This window comes from Salmo salar, chromosome ssa14 (assembly GCF_905237065.1).
Source record: "Salmo salar chromosome ssa14, Ssal_v3.1, whole genome shotgun sequence".
NCBI classification, from domain to species: Eukaryota; Metazoa; Chordata; class Actinopteri; order Salmoniformes; family Salmonidae; genus Salmo; species Salmo salar.
Window position 1 is genome coordinate 83,941,069 of NC_059455.1, and position 23,159 is coordinate 83,964,227.

The following is a 23,159-nucleotide window of genomic DNA, read 5'->3' on the forward strand; positions in this document are numbered from 1 at the left end:
GTCTGTCCCTCTCTGTCTCTCTCTGTTCCTATGTCTTTCCGTCTGTCCCTGTCTGTCCCTCTGTCTGTCTCTCTCTCGCTGTCCCTCTGTGTGTCTGTCCCTGTCTGTCTGTCCCTGTCTGTCTGTGTCTGTCTGTCCCTGTCTGTCTGTCCCTGTCTCTCTGTCCCTGTCTCTCTGTCTATCTGTCCCTGTCTGTCTGTCTGTCTGTCTGTCTGTCTGTCTGTCTGTCTGTCTGTCTGTCTGTCTGTCTGTCTGTCTGTCTCTGTCTGTCCCTCGCCTCTGTCTCTCTCTGTCTGTCCCTCTGTGTGTCTGTCCCTGTCTCTCTGTCTGTCCCTGTCTCTCTGTCTGTCCCTGTCTCTCTGTCTGTCCCTGTCTGTTTGTCCCTGTCTCTCTGTCCCTCGCCTCTGTCTTTCTCTGTCTGTCCCTCTGTCTGTCCCTCTGTCTGTCCCTCTGTCTGTCCCTCTGTCTGTCCCTCTGTCTGTCCCTCTGTCCGTCTGTCCCTCTGTCCGTCTGTCTGTCTGTCCCTCTTTGTCTGTCTGTCTGTCTGTCTGTCTCGCTCTCTGCCTCACTGTCCCTCCTTCTGTTCCCCTGTCTGTCCCTCTGTGCGTCTGTCTGTCCCTCTCTATTTCCCTGTCTGTCCCTCGGTTTGTCCCCCTCTCTGTCCCCCTCTGTCCGTCTGTCTGTCTGTTCCTTTCTGTCTGTCTTTCTGTCCCTCCCTCTGTCTGTCTGTCCCCCTCTGTCTGTCCCCGTCTGTCTGTCCTTCTCTGTATGTCCTTCTCTGTCTGTATGTCCTTCCCTCTCTCCCTCTGTCCCTCTGTCTGTTCCTCGCGTCTGCCCCTCTCTGTCTGTCCCTCGCCTCTGTCTCTCTCTGTCTGTCCCTCTGTGTGTCTGTCCCTCTGTGTGTCTGTCCCTGTTCCTCTGTGTGTCTGTCCCTGTCTCTCTGTCTGTCCCTGTCTCTCTGTCTGTCCCTGTCTGTTTGTCCCTGTCTCTCTGTCCCTCGCCTCTGTCTTTCTCTGTCTGTCCCTCTGTCTGTCCCTCTGTCTCTCCCTCTGTCTGTCCCTCTGTCTGTCCCTCTGTCTGTCTGTCCCTCTGTCTGTCTGTCCCTCTGTCCGTCTGTCTGTCTGTGCCTCTTTGTCTGTCTGTCTGTCTGTCTCGCTCTCTGCCTCACTGTCCCTCCTTCTGTTCCCCTGTCTGTCCCTCTGTGCGTCTGTCTGTCCCTCTCTATTTCCCTGTCTGTCCCTCGGTTTGTCCCCCTCTCTGTCCCCCTCTGTCCATCTGTCCGTCTGTCTGTCTGTCTGTTCCTTTCTGTCTGTCTTTCTGTCCCTCCCTCTGTCTGTCTGTCCCCCTCTGTCTGTCCCCGTCTGTCTGTCCTTCTCTGTACGTCCTTCTCTGTCTGTATGTCCTTCTCTGTCTGTATGTCCTTCCCTCTCTCCCTCTGTCCCTCTGTCTGTCCCTCGCGTCTGTCCCTCTCTGTCTGTCCCTCGCGTCTGTCCCTTTCTGTCTGTCCCTCGCGTCTGTCTCTCCCTCTCTGTCCCTCTGTCTGTCCCTCTGTCTGTCTGTCCGTCCGTGTCTGTCTATCCCTGTCTGTCTCTTTGTCTCGCTCTCTGCCTCACTGTCCCTCCCTCTGTTCCCCTGTCTGTCCCTCTGTGCGTCTGTCTGTCCCTCTGTCTCTGTCTGTCTGTTCCTTTCTGTCTGTCTGTCTCTCTGTCCCTCCCTCTGTTCCTCTGTCCGCCTGTCCCCGTCTGTCTGTCCCTCTGTCTCTGTCTGTCTGTTCCTTTCTGTCTGTCTGTCTCTCTGTCCCTCCCTCTGTTCCTCTGTCCGCCTGTCCCCGTATGTCTGTCCCTCTGTCCCTGTCCATCTGTCCCTCTCTCTCTCTCTGTCCCTCTCTCTCTGTCTGTCCCCCTCGGTCTGTCCCTCTCGGTCTGTCTGTCCCTCTGGCAAGCTCTCTGTCTGTCTTTATCTTTATCTGTCTGTGTCTCACTCTCTTAAATTTGTGTCTCTCCCGTCTGGTCCACAGCACATCACTCAAGACAGCTACGTCCCCTGCCTGAGCGACCTGTGCAAGGCATTGTGGGAGGTGATGCTCAGCTACCACCGGACCATGCAGTGGCATGAGGAGCAAGACAAGGAGGAGGCCCCACCCACCACAGGTATGCTTGTCACACCAATATCTATCCCCTCAATATGTCCTACCTTAGTGGTGGAAAAAGTTCCCAATTGTCATACTTGAGTAAAGATGCCTTAATAGCAAATGACGGAAGTGAAAGTCACCTAGTAAAATCCTACTTGAGTAAAAGTCTGAAAGTATTTGGTTTTAAATATACTTAAGTATCAAAAGTAAAAGTATAAATTATTTCAAATTCCTTATATTAAGCAAACCAGATGGCACCATTTTCTTTCTTTATTTATAGATAGCAAGGGGCACACTCCAACACATCATTTAGAAACGAAGCATGTGTTTAGTGAGTCTAACAGATCAGAGGCAGTAGGGATGACCAGGGATGTTCTCTTTAGAAGTGTGGGAATTAGACCATTTTATTGTCCTGCTAAGGCATTCAAAATGTAACGAGTACTTTTGGGTGTAAGGGAAACTGTATGGAATAAAAAGTACATTATTTTCTTTAAGAATGTATAAATAATAAAGTATAGATACCTCCAAAAACTACTTAAGTAATACTTTCAAGTATTTTTACTTAATTACTTTACACCACTGCCCTTCCCTTTAATTCAGCACCCCGAAGCACTGTCCCCTCCCCTTTAATAAAGGCAACTGACCACTAAAACCCTTATGCATCATCGGTCATCCAAGGTAACCTCTCTTATTTCTAAAGCCCTGATTCCTATCCCCTCCACCTAAAGCGGAAGAGGAGGAGGCCGCTACAGGTACTGTAAGCATGCCCCACCAATACCCCCTCCCCTTCAATGCAGCATAGCACTGTCCCCTCCCCTTTCATTCAGGCAAACTTTTATAGCCCTGATTCCCTTATGCTTAATGCACCTACAGCCCCTTAAACATCCCGTATGGTAATAAACCCTTCTTCAGCTGCCCTCAGGTCAGTTCACCTTGTGTTTCTCCAGGCGTTTACTCCCCCTCGTCCTCTAGAAGTTCTTAGAAACCAGCGGTAGGGCTGTTGTAGTGTTCCTTCCATGCTGCTGGCTCTTTTTATCAGCAGCCCCTAAATCAATTTAAGCTGATTCAGCAAAAACAAAGGGGGGGTTGACTTTCTTTGAGGCCCCACAGAGTTAAGCCCAGAGATTGATGGACTTCTTCTAAGTATTGCATTTGCACTTGGAGGTGAGCTACTGCCCCGTTGTCTACCCCGCCCATATAACGAAAGTGGTTGTGAATGCGCAGCACCACATTTGCACAGCCCACATTGGCTTGCTAGTATGGATAATTGAGGTAGATCGCCACTGTTGATAGTCAAGTGGAATTTATTTTCTAGTGTTACTTCAGTGGCTGTCCCTCTCTCAGGCTGTCCATGTAGAATGTCATTGAGCCGACCAGGCCTGAAGGCACGTCGCTGGCTAAGTCACTGAGCCCTCTCCAAAGACGTCTTGTCCAAACATTACAATCTAATGATTCATTCTAATGATTAGTTGAATCAGTTAAAATAATCCATACGGTAAGCAATGGAGACAAACTGATATTTAACACTGAGTCTTAATTTCCATTCCATGATCATGTTCATTTCGGTATAAGCACCGTTTTGATTGATGTTTGTTTATTGACCTTCAATAGGAAATGACTGATTCCTTTTTCCTAATTACATGTAGACACCCTAATGTCCCTCAGTGCTCACCCCTCTGTGAGGAGTTATTTCTTGCATTTAGGATGTTTCAGTACAGCCAAGAGGGATGACACATTGCTTACGTGATAATCAGATTATATCGAATGAATGATGCATGTTGTGTTGATCTGCTTTTCTGGGAACCTCTTATTTCCCCCGTCACAATTGAAACAAGGTTACCAAGTGCAACACTGCTACGGTCTCCAAAACACGCCACAGTAAATCTCACAGGTAGTTAGAGATGTTATGATGAGGTAGCTAAGCTACTGGTCTATCTGCTGGGGCAGCAGCACTATTCTATACAGGGCTGAATGTACTGTTACCACTGTTTGGAGGCTGGTAGTATGTTGTGAGTATGTTGTGGATGAATGTGCATGGGTAGCCTAGTAATGGAGCCTTTTTCAAGTGAAGTGTTTGACAATCAGACTGGTTCAAACATCATGACTGGCTGTGTTTATGCCGGCAATAAAAGGAAAACCATTTTTACAGTTAAATGACAATTCTTTACGACCATGCTCACAGAGATCCTATTGAATTAATAGGGATTCTATATGTAAGAACAAATTAAATGTACTTTCAGCCCTGACTCTATATACAGTTGAATTCGGAAGTTTGCATACACTAAGGTTGCAGTCATTAAAACTAATTTTTCAATCACTCCACATCTACTTTGTGCATGACGCAAGTTATTTTTCCAACAATTGTTTACAGACAGATTATTTAACTTACTATTCACTGTATCACAATTCCAGTGGGTCAGAAGTTTACATACACTAAGTTGACTGTGCCTTTAAACGGCTTAGAAAATTCCAGAAAATGTCATGGCTTTAGAAGCTTCTGATAGGCTAATTGACATAATTTTAGTCAATTGGAGGTGTACCTGTGGATGTATTTCAAGGCCTACCTTCAAACTCAGTGCCTCTTTGCTTGACATCATGGGAACGTCAAAAGAAATCAGCCAAGACCTCAGAAAAATAATTGTAGACCTCCACAAGTCTGGTTCATCCTTGGGAGCAATTTCCAAACGCCTGAAGGTACCACGTTCATCTGTACAAACAATAGTACGCAAGTATAAACACCATGGGACCACGCAGCCGTCATACCGCTCAGGAAGGAGACGTGTTCTGTCTCCTAGAGATGAACGTACTTTGGTGCGAAAAGTGCAAATCAATCTCAGAACAACAGCAAAGGACATTGGGAAGATGCTGGAGGAAACAGGTACAAAAGTATCTATATCCACAGCAAAACGAGTCCTATATATCGACATGACCTGAAAGGCTGCTCAGCACGGAAGAAGCCACTGCTCCAAAACCGCCATAAAAAAGCCAGAATACGGTTTTCAACTGCACATGGGGACAAAGATCGTACTTTTTAGAGAAATGTCCTCTGGTCTGATGGGGGAAAAAACATATAACTGTTTGGCCATAATGGCAATCGTTATGTTTGGAGGAAAAAGGGGGAGGCTTGCAAGCCGAAGAACACCATCCCAACCGTGAAGCACGGGGGTGGCAGCATCATGTTGTGGGGGTGCTTTGCTGCAGGAGGGACTGGTGCACGTCACAAAATAGATGGCATCACGAGGCAGGACAATTATGTGGATATATTGAAGCAACATTTCAAGACATCAGTCAGGAAGTTAAAGCTTGGTCGCAAATGGGTCTTCCAAATGGACAATGACCCCAAGCATACTTCCAAAGTTGTGGCAAAATGGCTTAAGGACAACAAAGTCAAGGTATTGGTTGCCATCACAAAGCCCTGACCTCAATCCCATTTAAAAATTGTGGACAGAACTGAAAAAGTGTGTGCGAGCAAGGAGGCCTACAAACCTGACTCAGTTCACCAGCTCTGTCAGGAGGAATGGGCCAAAATTCACCCAACTTATTGTGGGAAGCTTGTGGAAGGCTTCCTGAAACATTTGACCCAAGTTAAACAATTTAAAGGCAATGCTACCAATTACTAATTGAGTGTATGTAAACTTCTGACCCACTGGGAATGTGATGAAATAAATAAAAGTTGAAATAAATCATTCTCTCTACTATTATTCTGACATTTCACATTCTTAAAATAAAGTGATGATTCTATGTGACCTAAGACAGGGAATTTGTACTAGGATTAAATGTCAGGAATTGTGAAATGCTGAGTTTAAATGTATTTGGCTAAGGTGTATGTAAACTTCCGACTTCAACTGTAACTATAAGCCAGAGAGAGCTAGTAGCTAGATCATTTGAAACCACAGAGGCAGTCCAAGACGGGTTTATGTTGGGATTAACAAGACAACTCCAGCTTGTGTCATCACTAATGTCACATTCCTTTTGTATCCAAGCTTAGTAAACACAACTGGTGGCTCTGTTTCCATAGCGATAAAGTTTCAGGTTTCACGTTGAGTAGAGTTACTCTCTTCCAGGGGAGTGTTGGTTTCAAGGTAGCTCAATGGAGTTGTTTTCATTTGGTAAATTGTATTTGTTTGCCTTTTCAAAGACTAAACAGTAGCTTTGGATCAAATCCAGAACTTGTTCTTTCTCAGTGGAAAGGGAGTTCAATTTCCCCCTTCAGTACCATTAGCTTGATTAACCAAATGTACGGTGACGAGTAGGACCACAGTGATGCCCTTATCCCCTAAATCGTTGATGACAGTCACAAATGGCACACTCTTCCCTGTATAGTGCACTATGTGGTCAAAAGTTGTGCAATATATTGGGAATATGGTAGCATTAGAGACGTACCCTTCCAGCTTCCAAACCGTAGCTAAGCATATCCCGCTGTTCTGCGAGGTGAAAGGACATGTTCCATTTAGTTGTAAGGGGGGCAGGGCCATCACATCGAGAGTGGGTGTGATTGGCTTTCATCTACTTTACTGCCCTCTAAGTGAAGGTGACCTCACTCTGCACCAGCTTTACCTTTTTATATGATGTAAAGGGTGTGCGTGTTTAGTGTGCATGTTTAGTCTGTGTGCTTGGTGAGTGTGAGCGAGAGAGAGCGTGTGTGTGTGTTCGGTGTGCTTATAGGTGGTCGTGCATCTCTGTTTGTGTGTGCGTATACCAAAGCCTTAAGAGGAGAGATTTACATGCTGATCTTCATTTGTCAGACAGGCGTTGTGTCCTGGGACCCCACACGTTCTACCAGGTGCCCCGCAGGACCGCCAGGCTCCTCTGTCATTGGAAAAATAATGAAACGGTCCGTGGCTGGCTGCTGCAACACTGCAGATGCGTCCCAAATGGCACCCTATTCCCTATATAGTGCACTACCAGGACCCTGGTCAAAGCAAAGTACTGCACTATATAGGGAATAGGGTGCTATTTGGGATGCAGACTGAAACACCTACTGAGGGCCACTACAGCTGACGTAGTGAACCTGTCACCATGATGTATCAGTAATTAATGTCACCACTCAATAAAGGGAAGTTGTTTCTGGAATGATACGGGCGAAGGGTTCCCTCCCACCTTTCCAAATTGAATTATCAGCCAAACATGTAGCTCACCCACTGTGATGTTCAATCAGCTGGGACAGGTCCTAGGTGGTGAGAGGATAAATGGCCGTGGTCGGTGGATCGGTTACAAGCTCACAGCATGGACTGGAGCCCCTCGTATTGACTGTTCGCTTTGGAACAGCCACATTAAACATACAACCAATCCAGGACAGAGGGGGGAAGATGTTGGCCATGATATTTGCCTTCCCACGTGTACAGCTTCGCCTCAAGATGGATTAAGTAGTAACGTTCGTTTGCTGTTTGTGAATAAGTTGAGTTTTTTGACAATCGTTTTGATTGACTTATGATCTCATAGGAGCATGACATTTCTCTTAACATCTCCTGTTATTTAGTGTAATGTCTTGGGTGTGCCAATATGATATACTACAGTCTAACTTGGACTACTGTCTTTCTTGATTCAGTCCAAGAGAAATGGACACTCCATAGTTAGCTTAACATGACATCATTCATATGTAGCCACACCAGTTCCTTCTGATCATTTAGGCATTTTCATCTACAGTTGAAGTCGGAAGTTTACATACACCTTAGCCAAATTGTTTTTCACAATTCCTGACATTTAATCCTAGTAAAAATTCCCTGTCTTAGGTCAGTTAAGATCACCACTTTATTTTAAGAATGTGAAATGTCAGAATAATAGTAGAGTGATTTACTTCAGCTTTTATTTTTTTCATCACATTCCCAGTGGGTCAGAAATTTACATACACTCAATTAGTATTTGGTAGCAATGCCTTTAAATTGTTTAACTTGAGTCATATGTTTTGGGTATCCTTCCATAAGCTTCCCACAATAAGTTGGGTGAATTTTAGCCCATTCCTCCTGACAGAGCTGGTGTAACTGAGTCAGGTTTATAGGCCTCCTTGCTCGCACACGCTTTTTCAGTTCTGCCCACAACATTTCTATAAGATTGAGGTCAGGACTTTGTGATGGCCACTCCAATACCTTGACTTTGTTGTCCTTAAGTCATTTTGCCACAACTTTGGAAGTATGCTTGGGGTCATTGTCCATTTGGAAGACCCATTTGCGACCAAGCTTTAACTTCCTGACTGATGTCTTGAGATGTTGCTTCAATATATCCACATAATTGTCCTGCCTCGTGATGCCATCTATTTTGTGAAGTGCACCAGTCCCTCCTGCAGCAAAGCACCCCCATAACATGATGCTGCCACCCCCGTGCTTCACGATTGGGATGGTGTTCTTCGGCTTGCAAGCCTCCCCCTTTTTCCTCTAAACATAATGATTGTCATTATGGCCAAACAGTTCTATTTTTTTTTTTCATCAGACCAGAGGACATTTCTCCAAAAAGTACCATGTTGGTCCCCATGTGCAGTTGCAAAATGTAGTCTGGCTTTTTTATGGTGGCTTTGGAGCAGTACAAAAAAATAAAAAATAAATGAAATGTATGCATTCACTACTGTAAGTCGCTCTGGATCGTCTGCTAATCGTCTGCTAAATGACTAACATGCAAAATGCAGTGGCTTCTTCCGTGCTGAGCGGCCTTTCAGGTCATGTCAATATAGGACTCGTTTTACTGTGGATATGGATACTTTTGTACCTGTTTCCTCCAGCATCTTCACAATGTCCTTTGCTGTTGTTCTGGAATTGATTTGCACTTTTCGCACCAAAGTACGTTCATCTCTAGGAGACAGAACGCGTCTCCTTTCTGAGCGGTATGACTGCTGCGTGGTCCCATGGTGTTTATACTTGCATACTATCGTTTGTACAGATGAACGTGGTACCTTCAGGCATTTTGAAATTGCTCCCAAGGATGAACCAGACTTGTGGAGGTCTACCATTTTTTTTTCTGAGGTCTTGGCTGAGTTCTTTTGATTTCCCCATGATGTCAAACAAAGAGGCACTGAGTTTGAAGGTAGGCCTTGAAATAATTCCACAGGTACACCTCAAATTGACTCAAATTATGTCAATTAGCCTATCAGAAGCTTCTAAAGTCAGGAGTGGTTGAAAAACAAGTTTTAATGACTCCAACCTAAGTGTATGTAAACTTCCGACTTCAACTGTACATTGTACCTAGGCTAGTTATGTGTGTCTGGGACATTGAATAATGCTGCAATCCCCGTGCGGAAATTGACAATTACTCCTCCCATTGCCTTCCATTGCCTCTGCTACTTTCCTCCATCTTTGTTAAGGCAGCTTCTCTCTCCTTCATTTGCCAGGCCTGTCAGCAGGTAAATTGCTTTCCCTGGCCTGTGACCAGCTTGGAAAGTGTGTTTTCACACTCCAACATCATCTTCACTCGCAACGATAGGGCAGAATGCGATTGCCAGGTCAAAAGAGGAAATTACGGAAATTCATTACTTTCACATTGGGGTTTAGATAACGGTTTGGCCGGCTAGGATATGAATGGAGACCGTCCGGGTTTCTCAAGGCTCTTGTCTCGTTCTATTGCTTTGAGAAACTACGTCTTGGAGTTATGTGATGTAGTTTTTGAGGCGTTGGCCGGCTGTTTTCTGGCATCCTTCCTTTCGTCGTCAGGGGGAGGATATCTGTTAGCACAATGAAAGCCCTCTGGGTGCTGTTTCATCACTCCTCAGATTCTTTCCTGTCTGTGGCTTGCCTTGTTCAAGCTAAACTGCTTTCTGGTATTTTCTGAAGAACATTAGAATGATTTCAATTACTAGTTCAATTCACATTTTGCTGGTGTCAAACTGAGACCCAGTCTTGATACAAAGTAACCTAGAAATACTCTATAGCACCATTTAAGTCTTTGTCCTTTCATATCATCCTCTTCCTCAGGCTCCTCTTTCCTCCCTCCCTTGTTCCCATTAGTAGCATTAACAGTCCGTGTTCAGCTTCCGCTTTCTTTAGCAGACTGACCCCCCCTCCCCTCTTCTCTAATCTCCTCTCCAAGCCAGTCAGACGAGCTCATCTCCCTTCTCACTCCTTTGTTAAAGACCACTTTCCTCCTCTATTTCCTACTGTGATGTCACAATGGGCCTGGGCTTTCCTATTCTTTCTTTCCTTCCATTCTTTCTCTCAGGCAGTGACTCATGCAGTCGTTCTTGGCCCAGTCAGGAGAAATAACTGTGCAATTTGTTCACCTCTCTGTGACATGGTTAGGATGCACCGACAGGTCATTCTTAGCCTGCCAGGTGTTTTACATCACAGGAACTAAAAAGAAGCCTTGAACGCACAGCAAAGCTGATACTGTGAATGTCAAAACTTGTAAAACCTTTACTAGAGAGAGACTCAATGAATACAACAAAGAGCTGCTGTTTTTAAGTGTACGTTTATGTTTAAGTTGTTATTCAGCACTGTCAACACATTGGTCAACACTTTTATAAGCCATAAAATCTACTGCAGCTGCAATGAATGACTATAGCAAAGTGTTCCGATAAGCCGCTAATAATAACAACGCAAGCTTATCTTTTTTTAATATCGAGGAATATTTAACTTTATCTGGTCGTTGGAGTAACAACATGAATTGGTGCATGAGGGAGAAATAATGCAGTGTGACTTGAGTTTCATCATCAGCTGGAAGATTGTGTCCCCTCATCAGAGAGAGGGACAGTGAGTCGGGTGAGAGACAACCTCACCGCTGCTCCCTCCCTCCCCTGACCATCAGATGCAGGCCATCAGTCCAGTAAAAAAATAGTATTTTTTTTTATACTTAACTAAAATATAAACACAAGTAAAGTGTTGGTCCCATGTTTCATGAGCTGAAATAAAAGATCCCTGAAATGTTTAATACGCACAAAAAGCTTATTTCTCTCATATTTTGTCCACACATTCGTTTACATCCCTGTCGGTGAGTATTTCTCCTTTGTCAAGATAATCCATCCACCCGACAAGTGTGGCATATCAAGAAGCTGATTAAACAGCATGATCATTATACAGGTGCACCTTCTGCTGGGGACAATAAAAGGCCACTCTAAAATATACAGTTTTGTCACACAACACAATGCCACAGATGTCTCAAGTTTTGAGTGGGCTTGCAATTGGAATGCTGACTGCAGGAATGTCCACTAGGAATGTCCACTGTTGCCAGAGAATTTATTGTTCGTTTCTCTACCATAAGCCACCTCCACGTCGTTTTAGAGAATTTGGCAGTACTTCCAACCAGCTTCACAACCGCAGACCACGTGTAAACACTTCAGCCCAGGACCTCCACATATATTGTATATTCCTTAAAAAAAAATGTTTTACCCATTTTTCTCCCCAATTTTATGATATCCAATTGGTAGTTAGTCTTGTCCCATCGCTGCAACTCCCGTACGGACTCGGGAGAGGCAAAGGTCGAGAGCCGTGCGTCCTCCGAAACACGACCCTGCCAAGCCACACTGCTTCTTGACACTGCTCGCTTAACACAGAAGCCAGCCGCACCAGTGTGTCAGCGTGCATGCGCCTGGCCCGCCACAGGAGTCGCTAGAGCGCGATGGGACAAGGACATCCCGGGCGGCCAAACCCTCCCCTAACCCGGACAACGCTGGGCCAATTGTGCGCTGTCTCCCGGCCGCGGCCAGCTACGACACAGACCGGGATCGAACCCGGATCTGTAGTGACGCTTCTAGCACTGCGATGCAGTGCCATAGACTGCCGTGCCACTCAGGAGGCCCCATATTGTATATCCCTAGCAACTAGCATGCAGTTGTCGTGTTGTCATTAGAGTAAAGGTAGGAAAGGTCGGTAATCAAACTGCAGTGACGCAGATTATGTACTGATCATTTTAAAGGGGGGTGGGGTATAGATTTTAGAACACTGTCGGGCCAGTCAAAGTGACAATTCCAATCAGACAAACCAAGATGTGACAAATTATGAGATTCATCTTACAAATCAGGAAATGCATTATTTAAAATGAGTAGCTATGATGAGCCGTCATATGTCTGACATCACATGCTCTTTACACTGATTGTGTCTATCTGTATTCATGATCAGTTAGAGAGTTGCCTACTTTCATCACTCAGCGCTGGAAATGCATTATGATAATAACAACAGCAAAATTCACTCTCAGCAGAGTTGTGACAAATCAGTATGACAACACCCCACCCTCCAAGGGTGTCTCGGGAGTTGGGATATGCCGAAACACATTTCTAATTCACACATGCGTATCAATACACACTTGTACATGTCTGAAATAGGCCAAACATAAGCACCCACCAAATGTTAGTATTCTAGTTAAGAGGGCTCTCCAGAGGGTGGTGCGGTCTGCTCAACGCATCACCTAGGGCAAACTACCTGCCCTCCAGGACAACAACCACCCGAGCCACTGCCTGTTCACACCGCTATCATCCAGAAGGCGAGGTCAGCACAGGTGCGTCAGAGCTGGGACCGAGAGACTGAAAAACAGCTTCCATCTCAAGGCCATCAGACTGTTAAATAGCCATCACTAGCACCTTAGAGGCTGCTGCCCTGTATACAGTGGGGGAGAAAAGTATTTGATCCCCTGCTGATTTTGTACGTTTGCCCACTGATAAAGAAAGGATCAGTCTATAATTTTAATGTTAGGTTTATTTGAACAGTGAGAGACAGAATAACAACAAAAATATCCAGAAAAACGCATGTCAAAAATGTTATAAATTGATTTGCATTTTAATGAGGGAAATAAGTATTTGACCCCCTCTCAATCAGAAAGATTTCTGGCTCCCAGGTGTCTTTTATACAGGTAACGAGCTGAGATTATGACCACACTCTTAAATGGAGTGCTCCTAACCGCAGCTTGTTACCTGTATAAAAGACACCTCTCCACAGAAGCAATCAATCAATCAGATTCCAAACTCTCCACCATGGCGAAGACCAAAGAGCTCTCCAAGGATGTCAGGGACAAGATTGTAGACCTACACAAGGCTGGAATGGGCTACAAGACCATCGCCAAGCAGCTTGGTGAGAAGGTGACAACATTTGGTGCGATTATTCGCAAATGGAAGAAACACAAAAGAACTGTCAATATCCCTCGGCCTGGGGTTCCATGCAAGATCTCACCTCGTGGAGTTGCAATGATCATGAGAACGGTGAGGAATCAGCCCAGAACTAAACGGGAGGATCTTGTCAATGATCTCAAGGCAGCTGGGACCATAGTCACCAAGAAAACAATTGGTAACACACTACGCCGTGAAGGATTTAAATCCTGCAGCGCCCGCAAGGTCCCCCTGCTCAACAATACATATACATGCCGTCTGAAGTTTGCCAATGAACATCTGAATGATTCAGAGGACAACTGGGTGAAAGTGTTGTGGTCAGATGAGACCAAAATGGAGCTCTTTGGCATCAACTCAACTCGCCGTGTTTGGAGGAGGAGGAATGCTGCCTATGACCCCAAGAACACCATCTCCACCATCAAACATGGATGTGGAAACATTATGCTTTGGGGGTGTTTTTCTGCTAAGGGGACAGGACAACTTCACCGCATCATTTGACGGGGCCATGTACTGTCAAATCTTGGTTGAGAACCTCCTTCCCTCAGCCAGGGCATTGAAAATGGGTCGTGGATGGGTATTCCAGCATGACAATGACCCAAAACACACGGCCAAGGCCACAAAGGAGTGGCTCAAGAAGAAGCACATTAAGGTCCTGGAGTGGCCTAGCCAGTCTCCAGACCTTAATCCCATAGAAAATCTGTGGAGGGAGCTGAAGGTTCGAGTTGCCAAACGTCAGCCTCGAAACAATGACTTGGAGAAGATCTGCAAAAGGAGTGGGACAAAATCCCTCCTGAGATGTGTGTAAACCTGGTGGCCAACTACAAGAAACGTCTGACCTCTGTGATTGCCAACAAGGGTTTTGCCACCAAGTACTAAGTCATGTTTTGCAGAGGGGTCAAATACTTATTTCCCTCATTAAAATGCAAATCCTTTTATAACATTTTTGACATGCGTTTTTCTGGATTTGTTCAAATAAACCTACCATTAAAATTATAGACTGATCCTTTCTTTGTCAGTGGGAAACGTACAAAATCAGCAGAGGATCAAATACTTTTTTCCCCCACTGTACATAGACTTGAAATCACTGGCCACTTTAATGTTTACATATTTTGCACTACACATCTGATATGTATATACTGTATTCTATTTTACTGTATCTTAGTCTCTGCCGCTCTGACATTGCTCGTCCAAATATTTATATATTCTTAATTCCATTCCTTTACTTAGATTTGTATGTATTGTTGTGAAATTGTTAGATATTGCTGCACTGTTGGAGCTAGAAACACAAGCATTTTGCTACACCTGCAATAACATCTGCTAAACACTCGTATGTGACCAATATATTTTGATTTGAGATAAATATGGTCATTAGTATATCTGTAAAATCTAAGAAACAGCTCGAACATCTCATCTGAATTATGAACACTGTCCAAAGACACTTTCCTGCGTCTGTCTGGCTCTGTTCTGCTCTGTTGTCTTTTCTGCTTTGCTCTGCTTCTGTTATTTTCTGCTCTGTTAGGCTCTGTTCTAATGACTTTCTCCATGTTTCTCTAATTCTGTCAGAGCTTTGGACACCATTTTGGTTGACCTGAGCGGGTGGGTGGGTGTGTGTGAGTCATGGGTGGGTGTAAAAAGTGAACTACATCTTGGGAGACAGTGTCTGTATAGCCTTCTGTGTCATTTGGCTGTCTGTCTCACCGTCACCTCTGAGTTTGACACTTCCAGAACTTCTGTCAGTATGGCTGCAGTGTTGATGCTGCACAGTTTTCCATTAACAATCAGTCAATAGGATATGTGGAGAGTAGGTTTGATATAAACATCCAGTTCACCTAGAAAATTGGAGGCCTCTCACTCTTCAGTGTTTTGATGGCAAAATATTAGTTAAATGCATAGCTTATATCGTATTAAACAGGTCTGCAATATAGTTAATATTGTGTATTTGATTTAAATAATGGAAGGAGTATTATTGATATAATACATATCAAGGGGATTAAAAGGAGAGTTTCGGATTAATTATTTTCAAATGAAGAGTCTCTCTTTCCGATTTTAAACTTCCCAGTTGGAATGGGTCAGTGCAGATGTCAGCTTCTGTCCACACTCTGACAGCAGTTCATGTCAAAAGACTAGTTGTCCAAGTCCTCTGGATGAAGCTCCAGTCTGCACAAAGACAGATAAAAATAACAATGTTTTGTGGGAAAATGTCAAGTGGAGCCAAAAGCCCTCACAAGGTGAAACTAGCCACGAATGGGCACCCGTTTATAGTACCTGAGTTTTCCAGTAGCTTGTTTATTTTTTCTGTTATGTCATATTGTTCTCGATCATTGTTCAGGTGAGATTAACTTCAGGGTTTTGTTCAGTAGAGCACACTTATTGGACAAATCCATTAAGTCCCTCCCTGTTTGTCTGTTTTCTTCCGTTTGGGGCATAATGAACACAACCCAATGTTCTATTCTGGGATGGTCTGGGAGATTATACAGACTGGCAGTTAGCACCTTTTCTGTAAGAACTAACCCCTTTTATACCCTGCTTCATATTCCCTGGATTATATTCCATAACTGTATCACATCCCTGAATATGTACCACTTTCTATAACTAGAGGTTTCATTAGGTAGGGATGTCACTCCAAAAGACCGAGCCTTTCCAACTGCTGTCTTTATTAGTGGAGGCTCCACAGAGGAGGAAGGGGAGGACCATCCTCCTCAGTAAATTTCATGTAAAAAAATAAAAAAAATAAATGTAACATTAAAAAAGGTAACATTTTTAGATAAAACTATACTAAACATATTCGTCACCAAATAATTGATTTAAACACACTGTTTTGCAATGGTCTACAGTAGCCTAAACAGCAGTCTCAGCTAGTTTCTGTCCTCCTCTGGGTACATTGACTTCAATACAAAACCTAGGAGGCTCATGGTTGTTACCTGCTTCCGTAGACGTACACAGTAATTATGACAACTTCCGGAGGACGTCCTCCAACCTGTCAGAGCTCTTGCAGCATGAACTGACATGTTGTCCACCCAATCAAAAGATCAGAGAATGAATATCATACCGAAAGCTACAGCTAGCTAGCACTGCAGTGCATAAAATGTGGTGAGTAGTTGATTCAAAGAGAGAAAGACAAAAGTTGAACAGTTTTGAACAAATTCATTTCTTCCAAAATTAAGGAGAAAGAAGAGCGAGAGCTATATTCGGTGAGAGCTATATATATATTATATATATTTTGCTTTCACTTAGATAGAAAATGCAGTCAGACAGTTTTGCCTACTCAACACCCGGCTCAAACAGAGAGGGATGCTATGTTAGCTAGCTGGCTATCGTTATCCAATACTGGAACTCTTCCAAGTCAAGGTAAGCTTTTGGTTTTATTAATTTATTGCCACCGGGCCCAGCCGGTGTAACTGCTTTCTGACTGTACACTGTACTGCATGATTGTAGTGGGTTTACTAACGTGTTAATTCTAGTAGCTATGTTGACTATGACATGACAACAATGTAGGCTGTGTGTAGTGGTTAGCGGTCATGATATGTAAGTTTGGCTTGTAAAGTTTTTTTTTTGCCTGGTCACAGACAGCTGATGTGTTGTGCACTGAAGTCCACAAGCGAAGGGAAAAGGTGAGAGGAGGAGAGTGTATAGATATTTGCGAGAAGGAAATATACACTGCTCAAAAAAATAAAGGGAACACTTAAACAACACAATGTAACTCCAAGTCAATCACACTTCTGTGAAATCAAACTGTCCACTTAGGAAGCAACACTGATTGACAATAAATTTCACATGCTGTTGTGCAAATGGAATAGACAACAGGTGTAAATTATAGGCAATTAGCAAGACACCCCCAATAAAGGAGTGGTTCTGCAGGTGGGGACCACAGACCACTTCTCAGTTCCTATGCTTCCTGGCTGATGTTTTGGTCACTTTTAAATGCTGGCGGTGCTTTCACTCTAGTGGTTGCATGAGACGGAGTCTACAACCCACACAAGTGGCTCAGGTAGTGCAGCTCATCCAGGATGGCACATCAATGCGAGCTGTGGCAAGAAGGTTTGCTGTGTCTGTCAGCGTAGTGTCCAGAGCATGGAGGCGCTACCAGGAGACAGGCCAGTACATCAGGAGACGTGGAGGAGGTCGTAGGAGGGCAACAACCCAGCAGCAGGACCGCTACCTCCGCCTTTGTGCAAGGAGGAGCAGGAGGAGCACTGCCAGAGCCCTGCAAAATGACCTCCAGCAGGCCACAAATGTGCATGTGTCTGCTCAAACGGTCAGAAACAGACTCCATGAGGGTGGTATGAGGGCCCGACGTCCACAGGTGGGGGTTGTGCTTACAGCCCAACACCGTGCAGGACGTTTGGCATTTGCCAGAGAACACCAAGATTGGCAAATTCGCCACTGGCGCCCTGTGCTCTTCACAGATGAAAGCAGGTTCACACTGAGCACGTGACAGAGTCTGGAGACGCTGTGGAGAACGTTCTGCTGCCTGCAACATCCTCCAGCATGACCGGTTTGGCGGTGGGTCAGTCATGGTGTAGGGTGGCATTTTTTTAGGGGGCCGCACCGCACAGCCAACTGCACCTCCATGTGCTCGCCAGAGGTAGCCTGATTGCCATTAGGTACTGAGATGAGATCCTCAGACCCCTTGTGAGACCATATGCTGGTGCAGTTGGCCCTGGGTTCCTCCTAATGCAAGACAATGCTAGACCTCATGTGGCTGGAGTGTGTCAGCAGTTCCTGCAAGAGGAAGGCATTGATGCTATGGACTGGCCCGCCCGTTCCCCAGACCTGAATCCAATTGAGCACATCTGGGACATCATGTCTCGCTCCATCACCAACGCCACGTTGCACCACAGACTGTCCAGGAGTTGGCGGATGCTTTAGTCCAGGTCTGGGAGGAGATCCCTCAGGAGACCATCCGTCACCTCATCAGGAGCATGCCCAGGCGTTGTAGGGAGGTCATACAGGCACGTGGAGGCCACACACACTACTGAGCCTCATTTTGACTTGTTTTAAGGACATTACATCAAAGTTGGATCAGCCTGTAGTGTGGTTTTCCACTTTAATTTTGAGTGTGACTCCAAATCCAGACCTCCATGGGTTGATAAATTGGATTTCCATTGATTATTTTTGTGTGATTTTGTTGTCAGCACATTCAACTATGTAAAGAATAAAGTATTTAATAAGATTATTTATTTCATTCAGATCTAGGATGTGTTGTTTAAGTGTTCCCTTTATTTTTTTGAGCAGTGTATATACAAGGAGCAAAGTGATCATGGTATTTTTGTGGCTGCTATGAAAGTGAACTGTGTTTGCGTGTGATCAGGGGTGTATTCATTCCGCCGATTCTGTTGAAAAACGTTTCTTGAACGGAAGCAAACAGAACGAAATGGGGATAAACATACCTACATTTGTCCAATTGAAACTCGTTTGCAACTGTTGGACTAATGATAACACCCTAGATCAGCTAGATGCAGGCAAGAGTGTGCAAGACGGTATTGAATTCTCTCGACCTGTGCACCTACTTTCATTCGTAGGCTAGGTTGTAGCAACCTCATGATTTGTACAGGGAAAATTCAAGTATCATGTAGTAGCCTAAGCCTATTGATGTCACATTGAGCTGGGTGAATGGAATATGAATGACTGTCATCCAATATGCTGTAATAGAAATATAATGCCACGCTGAATCAAAATAATCGTCCTCCCTCATCTTAAATGGCACCAACCACCACTGGTCATCATCTAGGTCACATCTTGAGTTTTTCTTCTCTTTTTTATTCAAGGTTAATGTAAGTGCTCTCAGAGGATGGTAGTGGTTTACCGTTTTCATCTTATGTGGCTGGTACAAAAAAAAGACAAGTGTAGTTTACCCACTTCAGCGTTACCTTGGCTCAGGTTGATATTAACTTCATGCCGGCAAGGTCTTTTTCTCCTTAATTTGTCCCGGCTTGCTGTGTCTGATTTGATGTCTGTGTCTGATATGGTGTGTATTGATGTCTGTGTCTGTTATGGTGTGTGTGTCTGGGTGCGCTTTTCCACTGCGGCGGTTCTGTGACGAAATTGCCCTTCAGAGCTGTAGGGTCTCTGTAGGGCCTCTCTCAGGCCCCTCCAACGAAGTTTAAAGGTCACCTCAAGCTCAACCGTTTTCTTTCAGTGGAATTCAATGTTTATTCTCCAAATACCCCATGTTTTATGGTTCCCCTTGAGATGTACTGTAGCCAGCCAGTGATTTCTACAACAGGTTACCTTCATCCTTCACTGCTTAATGTGCACTCACATCAATACACATCATATTAAACACGCAGACATCAATACAAATCATATTAAACATGTAGACATCAATACACATATTAAACATGTAGACATCAATACACATATTAAACATGTAGACATCAATACACATATTAAACATGTAGACATCAATACACATCATATTAAACACGCAGACATCAATACACATCATATTAAACACAAATACATCAATACACATCATACTAGACACACAGACATCAATACACATCATATTAGACACACAGACATCAATACACATCATATTAGACACACAGACATCAATACACATCATATTAGACACACAGACATCAATACACACCATATTAGACACACAGACATCAATACACACCATATTAGACTCGCAGACATCAATACACATCATATTAGCTACGCCGATATCAATACACATCATATTAGACACACAGACATCAATACACACCATATTAGACTCGCAGACATCAATACACATCATATTAGCTACGCCGATATCAATACACACCGTGTTAGACATTCAGACATCAATACACATCATATTAGCTACGCCGATATCAATACACACCGTGTTAGACATTCAGACATCAATACACAGCATATTAGACATTAAAACCTGTCTAGGAAATGTGGGACGCTAGATAGACTTCTCATTAATCCAACCACAGTGTCCGATTTCAAAAAGGCTTTACGGCGAAAGCATAGCATTAGATTATGTTAGGACAGCACCTGGATAAGAAAAACCACAGACATTTTCCAAACAAGAAGAGGGGTCACAAAAACCAGAAATACAGCTAAAATGAATCACTAACCTTTGATGATCTTCATCAGATGGCACTCATAGGGCTTCATGTTACACAATACATGTATGTTTTGCTCGATAAAGTTCATATTTATATCCAAAAACCCCATTTTACATTGGCGTGAAATGTTTTGCCTCCAAAACTTCTGGTGACTGAGCACATAAATTTACAGAAATACTCATCATAAACTTTGATAAAAGATACAAGTGTTATGCACAGAATTATAGTTAAATTGCTCAATGCAACCGCTGTGTCAGATTTCAAAAAAAGCGTTACGGCGAAAGCAAACTTTGCAATAATCTGAGTACAGCGCTCAGACACCAAAACAAGCCATACAGATATCCGCCATGTTGTGGAGTCAACAAAAGTCAGAAATAGCATTATAAATATTCACTTACCTTTGATCTTCATCGGAATGCACTCCCAGGAATCCCAGTTCCACAATAAATGTTTGTTTTGTTTGATAAAATTCATCTTTATGTCCAAATACCTCCATCTTGTTCGCGCGTTTTAGTCCAGCACTTCAAATTCACTAAGCGCGCGAGTTTAGTCCAGATGAAATGTCAAAATAGTTGCATTACAGTTCGTAGAAACATGTCAAACGATGTATAGAATCAATCTTTAGGATGTTTTTATCATAAATCTTCAATAATATTCCAACCGGACAATTCCTTTGTCTTTAGAATTGAAAGGAAAGGCAGCTCGCTCTCACCGCCACGCGCATGATTGAGCTCATGCCAATTTTTCAGACACCTGATACAATCAGCTCTTATTCTCTCCCCCTTCACAGTAGAAGCCTGAAACAACGTTCTAAAGACTGTTGACATCTAGTGGAAGCCTTAGGAAGTGCAATATGACCCCACAGACACTGTATATTGGATAGACAATCACTTGAAAAACTACAAACCTCAGATTTCCCACTTCCTGGTTGGATTTTTTCTCAGGTTTTTGCCTGCCATATGAGTTCTGTTATACTCAGACATCATTCAAACAGTTTTAGAAACTTCAGAGTGTTTTCTATCCAAATCGACGAATTATATGCATACTCTAGCTTTTGGGCCTGAGTAGCAGGCATTTTACTTTGGGCATGCTTTGGGTTTGGGCAAGTTGCTTCAGAGGGTGCTGCAGAGGGTGCTGAGATGTTCGTCGGGTAGGGGTAGCCAGGTGGAAAGCATGGCCAGCCGTAGTAAATGCTTTTTGAAATTATCGATTATCGTAGATTTATCGGTGGTGACAGTGTTTCCTATCCTCAGTGCAGTGGGCAGCCTGGGAGGAGGTGCTCTTATTCTCCATGGACTTTACAGTGTCCCAAAACATTTTGGAATTAGTTGCCACAGGAAGAAAATTTCTGTTTGAAAAAGCTAGCCTTAGCTTTCCAAACTGATTGAGTATATTGGTTCCTGACTTCCCTGAAAAGTTGCATATTGTGGGTGCTATTCGATGCTAATGCAGAACGCCACAGGATGTTTTTGTGCTGGTCAAGGGCAGTCAAGTCTTGGGTGAACCAAGGGCTATATCTGTTCTTAGTTCTACATTTTTTTGAATGGGGCATGCTTATTTAAGATAGAAAGGAAAGCACTTTGAAGAGCAACCAGGCATCCTCTACTGATGGGATGAGGTCAATATCCTTCCAGGATATCCGGTCTATTAGAAAGGCCTGCTCGCTGAAGTGTTTTAGGGAGCATTTGACAGTGATGAGGGGTGGTCGTTTGACCGTGGACCCATTACGCACGCAGGCAATGAGGCAGTGATCGCTGAGATCCTGGTTGAAGACAGCAGAGGTGTATTTAGAGGGCAAGTTGGTCAGGATGATATCTATGACGGTGCCCATGATTACAGATTTAGGGTTGCACCTGGTAGGTTCCTTGATAATTGTTGGTTAAGGGCTTGTAAGTAAGCAATTCACTAAGGTCTAGACCTGTTGTATTCGGCGCATGTGACAAATAACATTTGATTTGATACAGGGTTGACTGACGACAGCCTGGGACTGTTTGGATGCAAACAGGAGGTCGCCATCAATACGTTGTGTAAAATCGAGTAAGGTGTTGCTTTTCCGTCTGTGTGAGGGATAGTCCTGAGACTGATCTCTGCTGTCTCATCCAGAGTTTCCTCAATGTGTTGCTTCTTGTCTCAGAACTGTTGGGCTCTGTCATTTCATATGGAGGGAATGATGAAATGGAGAGAACTTCACCGGGTGTCACCGAGAAGAATTGTATTACTTCAATGGAATCTTCTCAATCGTATAAATTGCAGCTATTTGTTATTGACTGCAGAGGGTAGGCAACATTCCCCTACGCTCATATACAGGAAGTCTTCAGGTTTTAGCCAGTTTTCCTCCTCTCTCCTGCTCTTCTTCTCTCTCTGATGTGATGCCTGGCGAGGCTGGCTGGCAGAGAAAGGCGCTGTGACCTCTTTAGTGTCTGTCTGAATGACATGACAATGGCTGTAACGTATGTCTCTTTCCCGCTGTTCTGTTCCTGTCATCTCATCATCTACAGAGGAAACACTGAGCCTAATGAGGAGGGTATGGAAATGGGGCTCATCAGTAGCATGATGGCTAATGTGGACGGCTGCCAACATTACTGTTGGCGTGGGGGTTGTAAATTACGGTTAGTATAATGGGGTGGAGAAGGAAAGATGACACTGTTACTGCTGCGAGGATGGGGGTGGGAGATGTTACTCTTAAATTCAGTAACCCCAGGTGTAAAATAGTAAATAATGGCTACTTCTGAAAGTATTATACTGTCGAGGAGTAAAACAAGGTTTTCCACTATCTATTTATTATGAATATTGAAATGTCAGTTATTAAAATCAGATCCAATACTCCTCAGTTTCATCTGCTGTCCGGGTGGCTGGTCTCAGACCATCCCATAGGTGAAGCAGCTGGATGTAGAGTTCCTGGGCAGGCGTGGTTACACGTGGTCTGCGGTTTTGAGGCCGG

General features: G+C 44.0%; 1 protein-coding gene across 2 annotated transcripts in view; it reads left to right on the forward strand.

Annotated features, from left to right (window-relative positions):
• The window catches only part of vps50 (VPS50 EARP/GARPII complex subunit), a 260,494-nt gene that overhangs the window by 138,232 nt on the left and 99,103 nt on the right, over positions 1 to 23,159 (forward strand). For both annotated transcript variants that reach the window (XM_045694895.1, XM_045694896.1), the window contains exon 13: positions 2,018 to 2,150. In XM_045694895.1, coding sequence (XP_045550851.1) covers positions 2,018 to 2,150 — 133 coding nt within the window. The remainder of the gene's footprint in view (positions 1 to 2,017; positions 2,151 to 23,159) is intronic.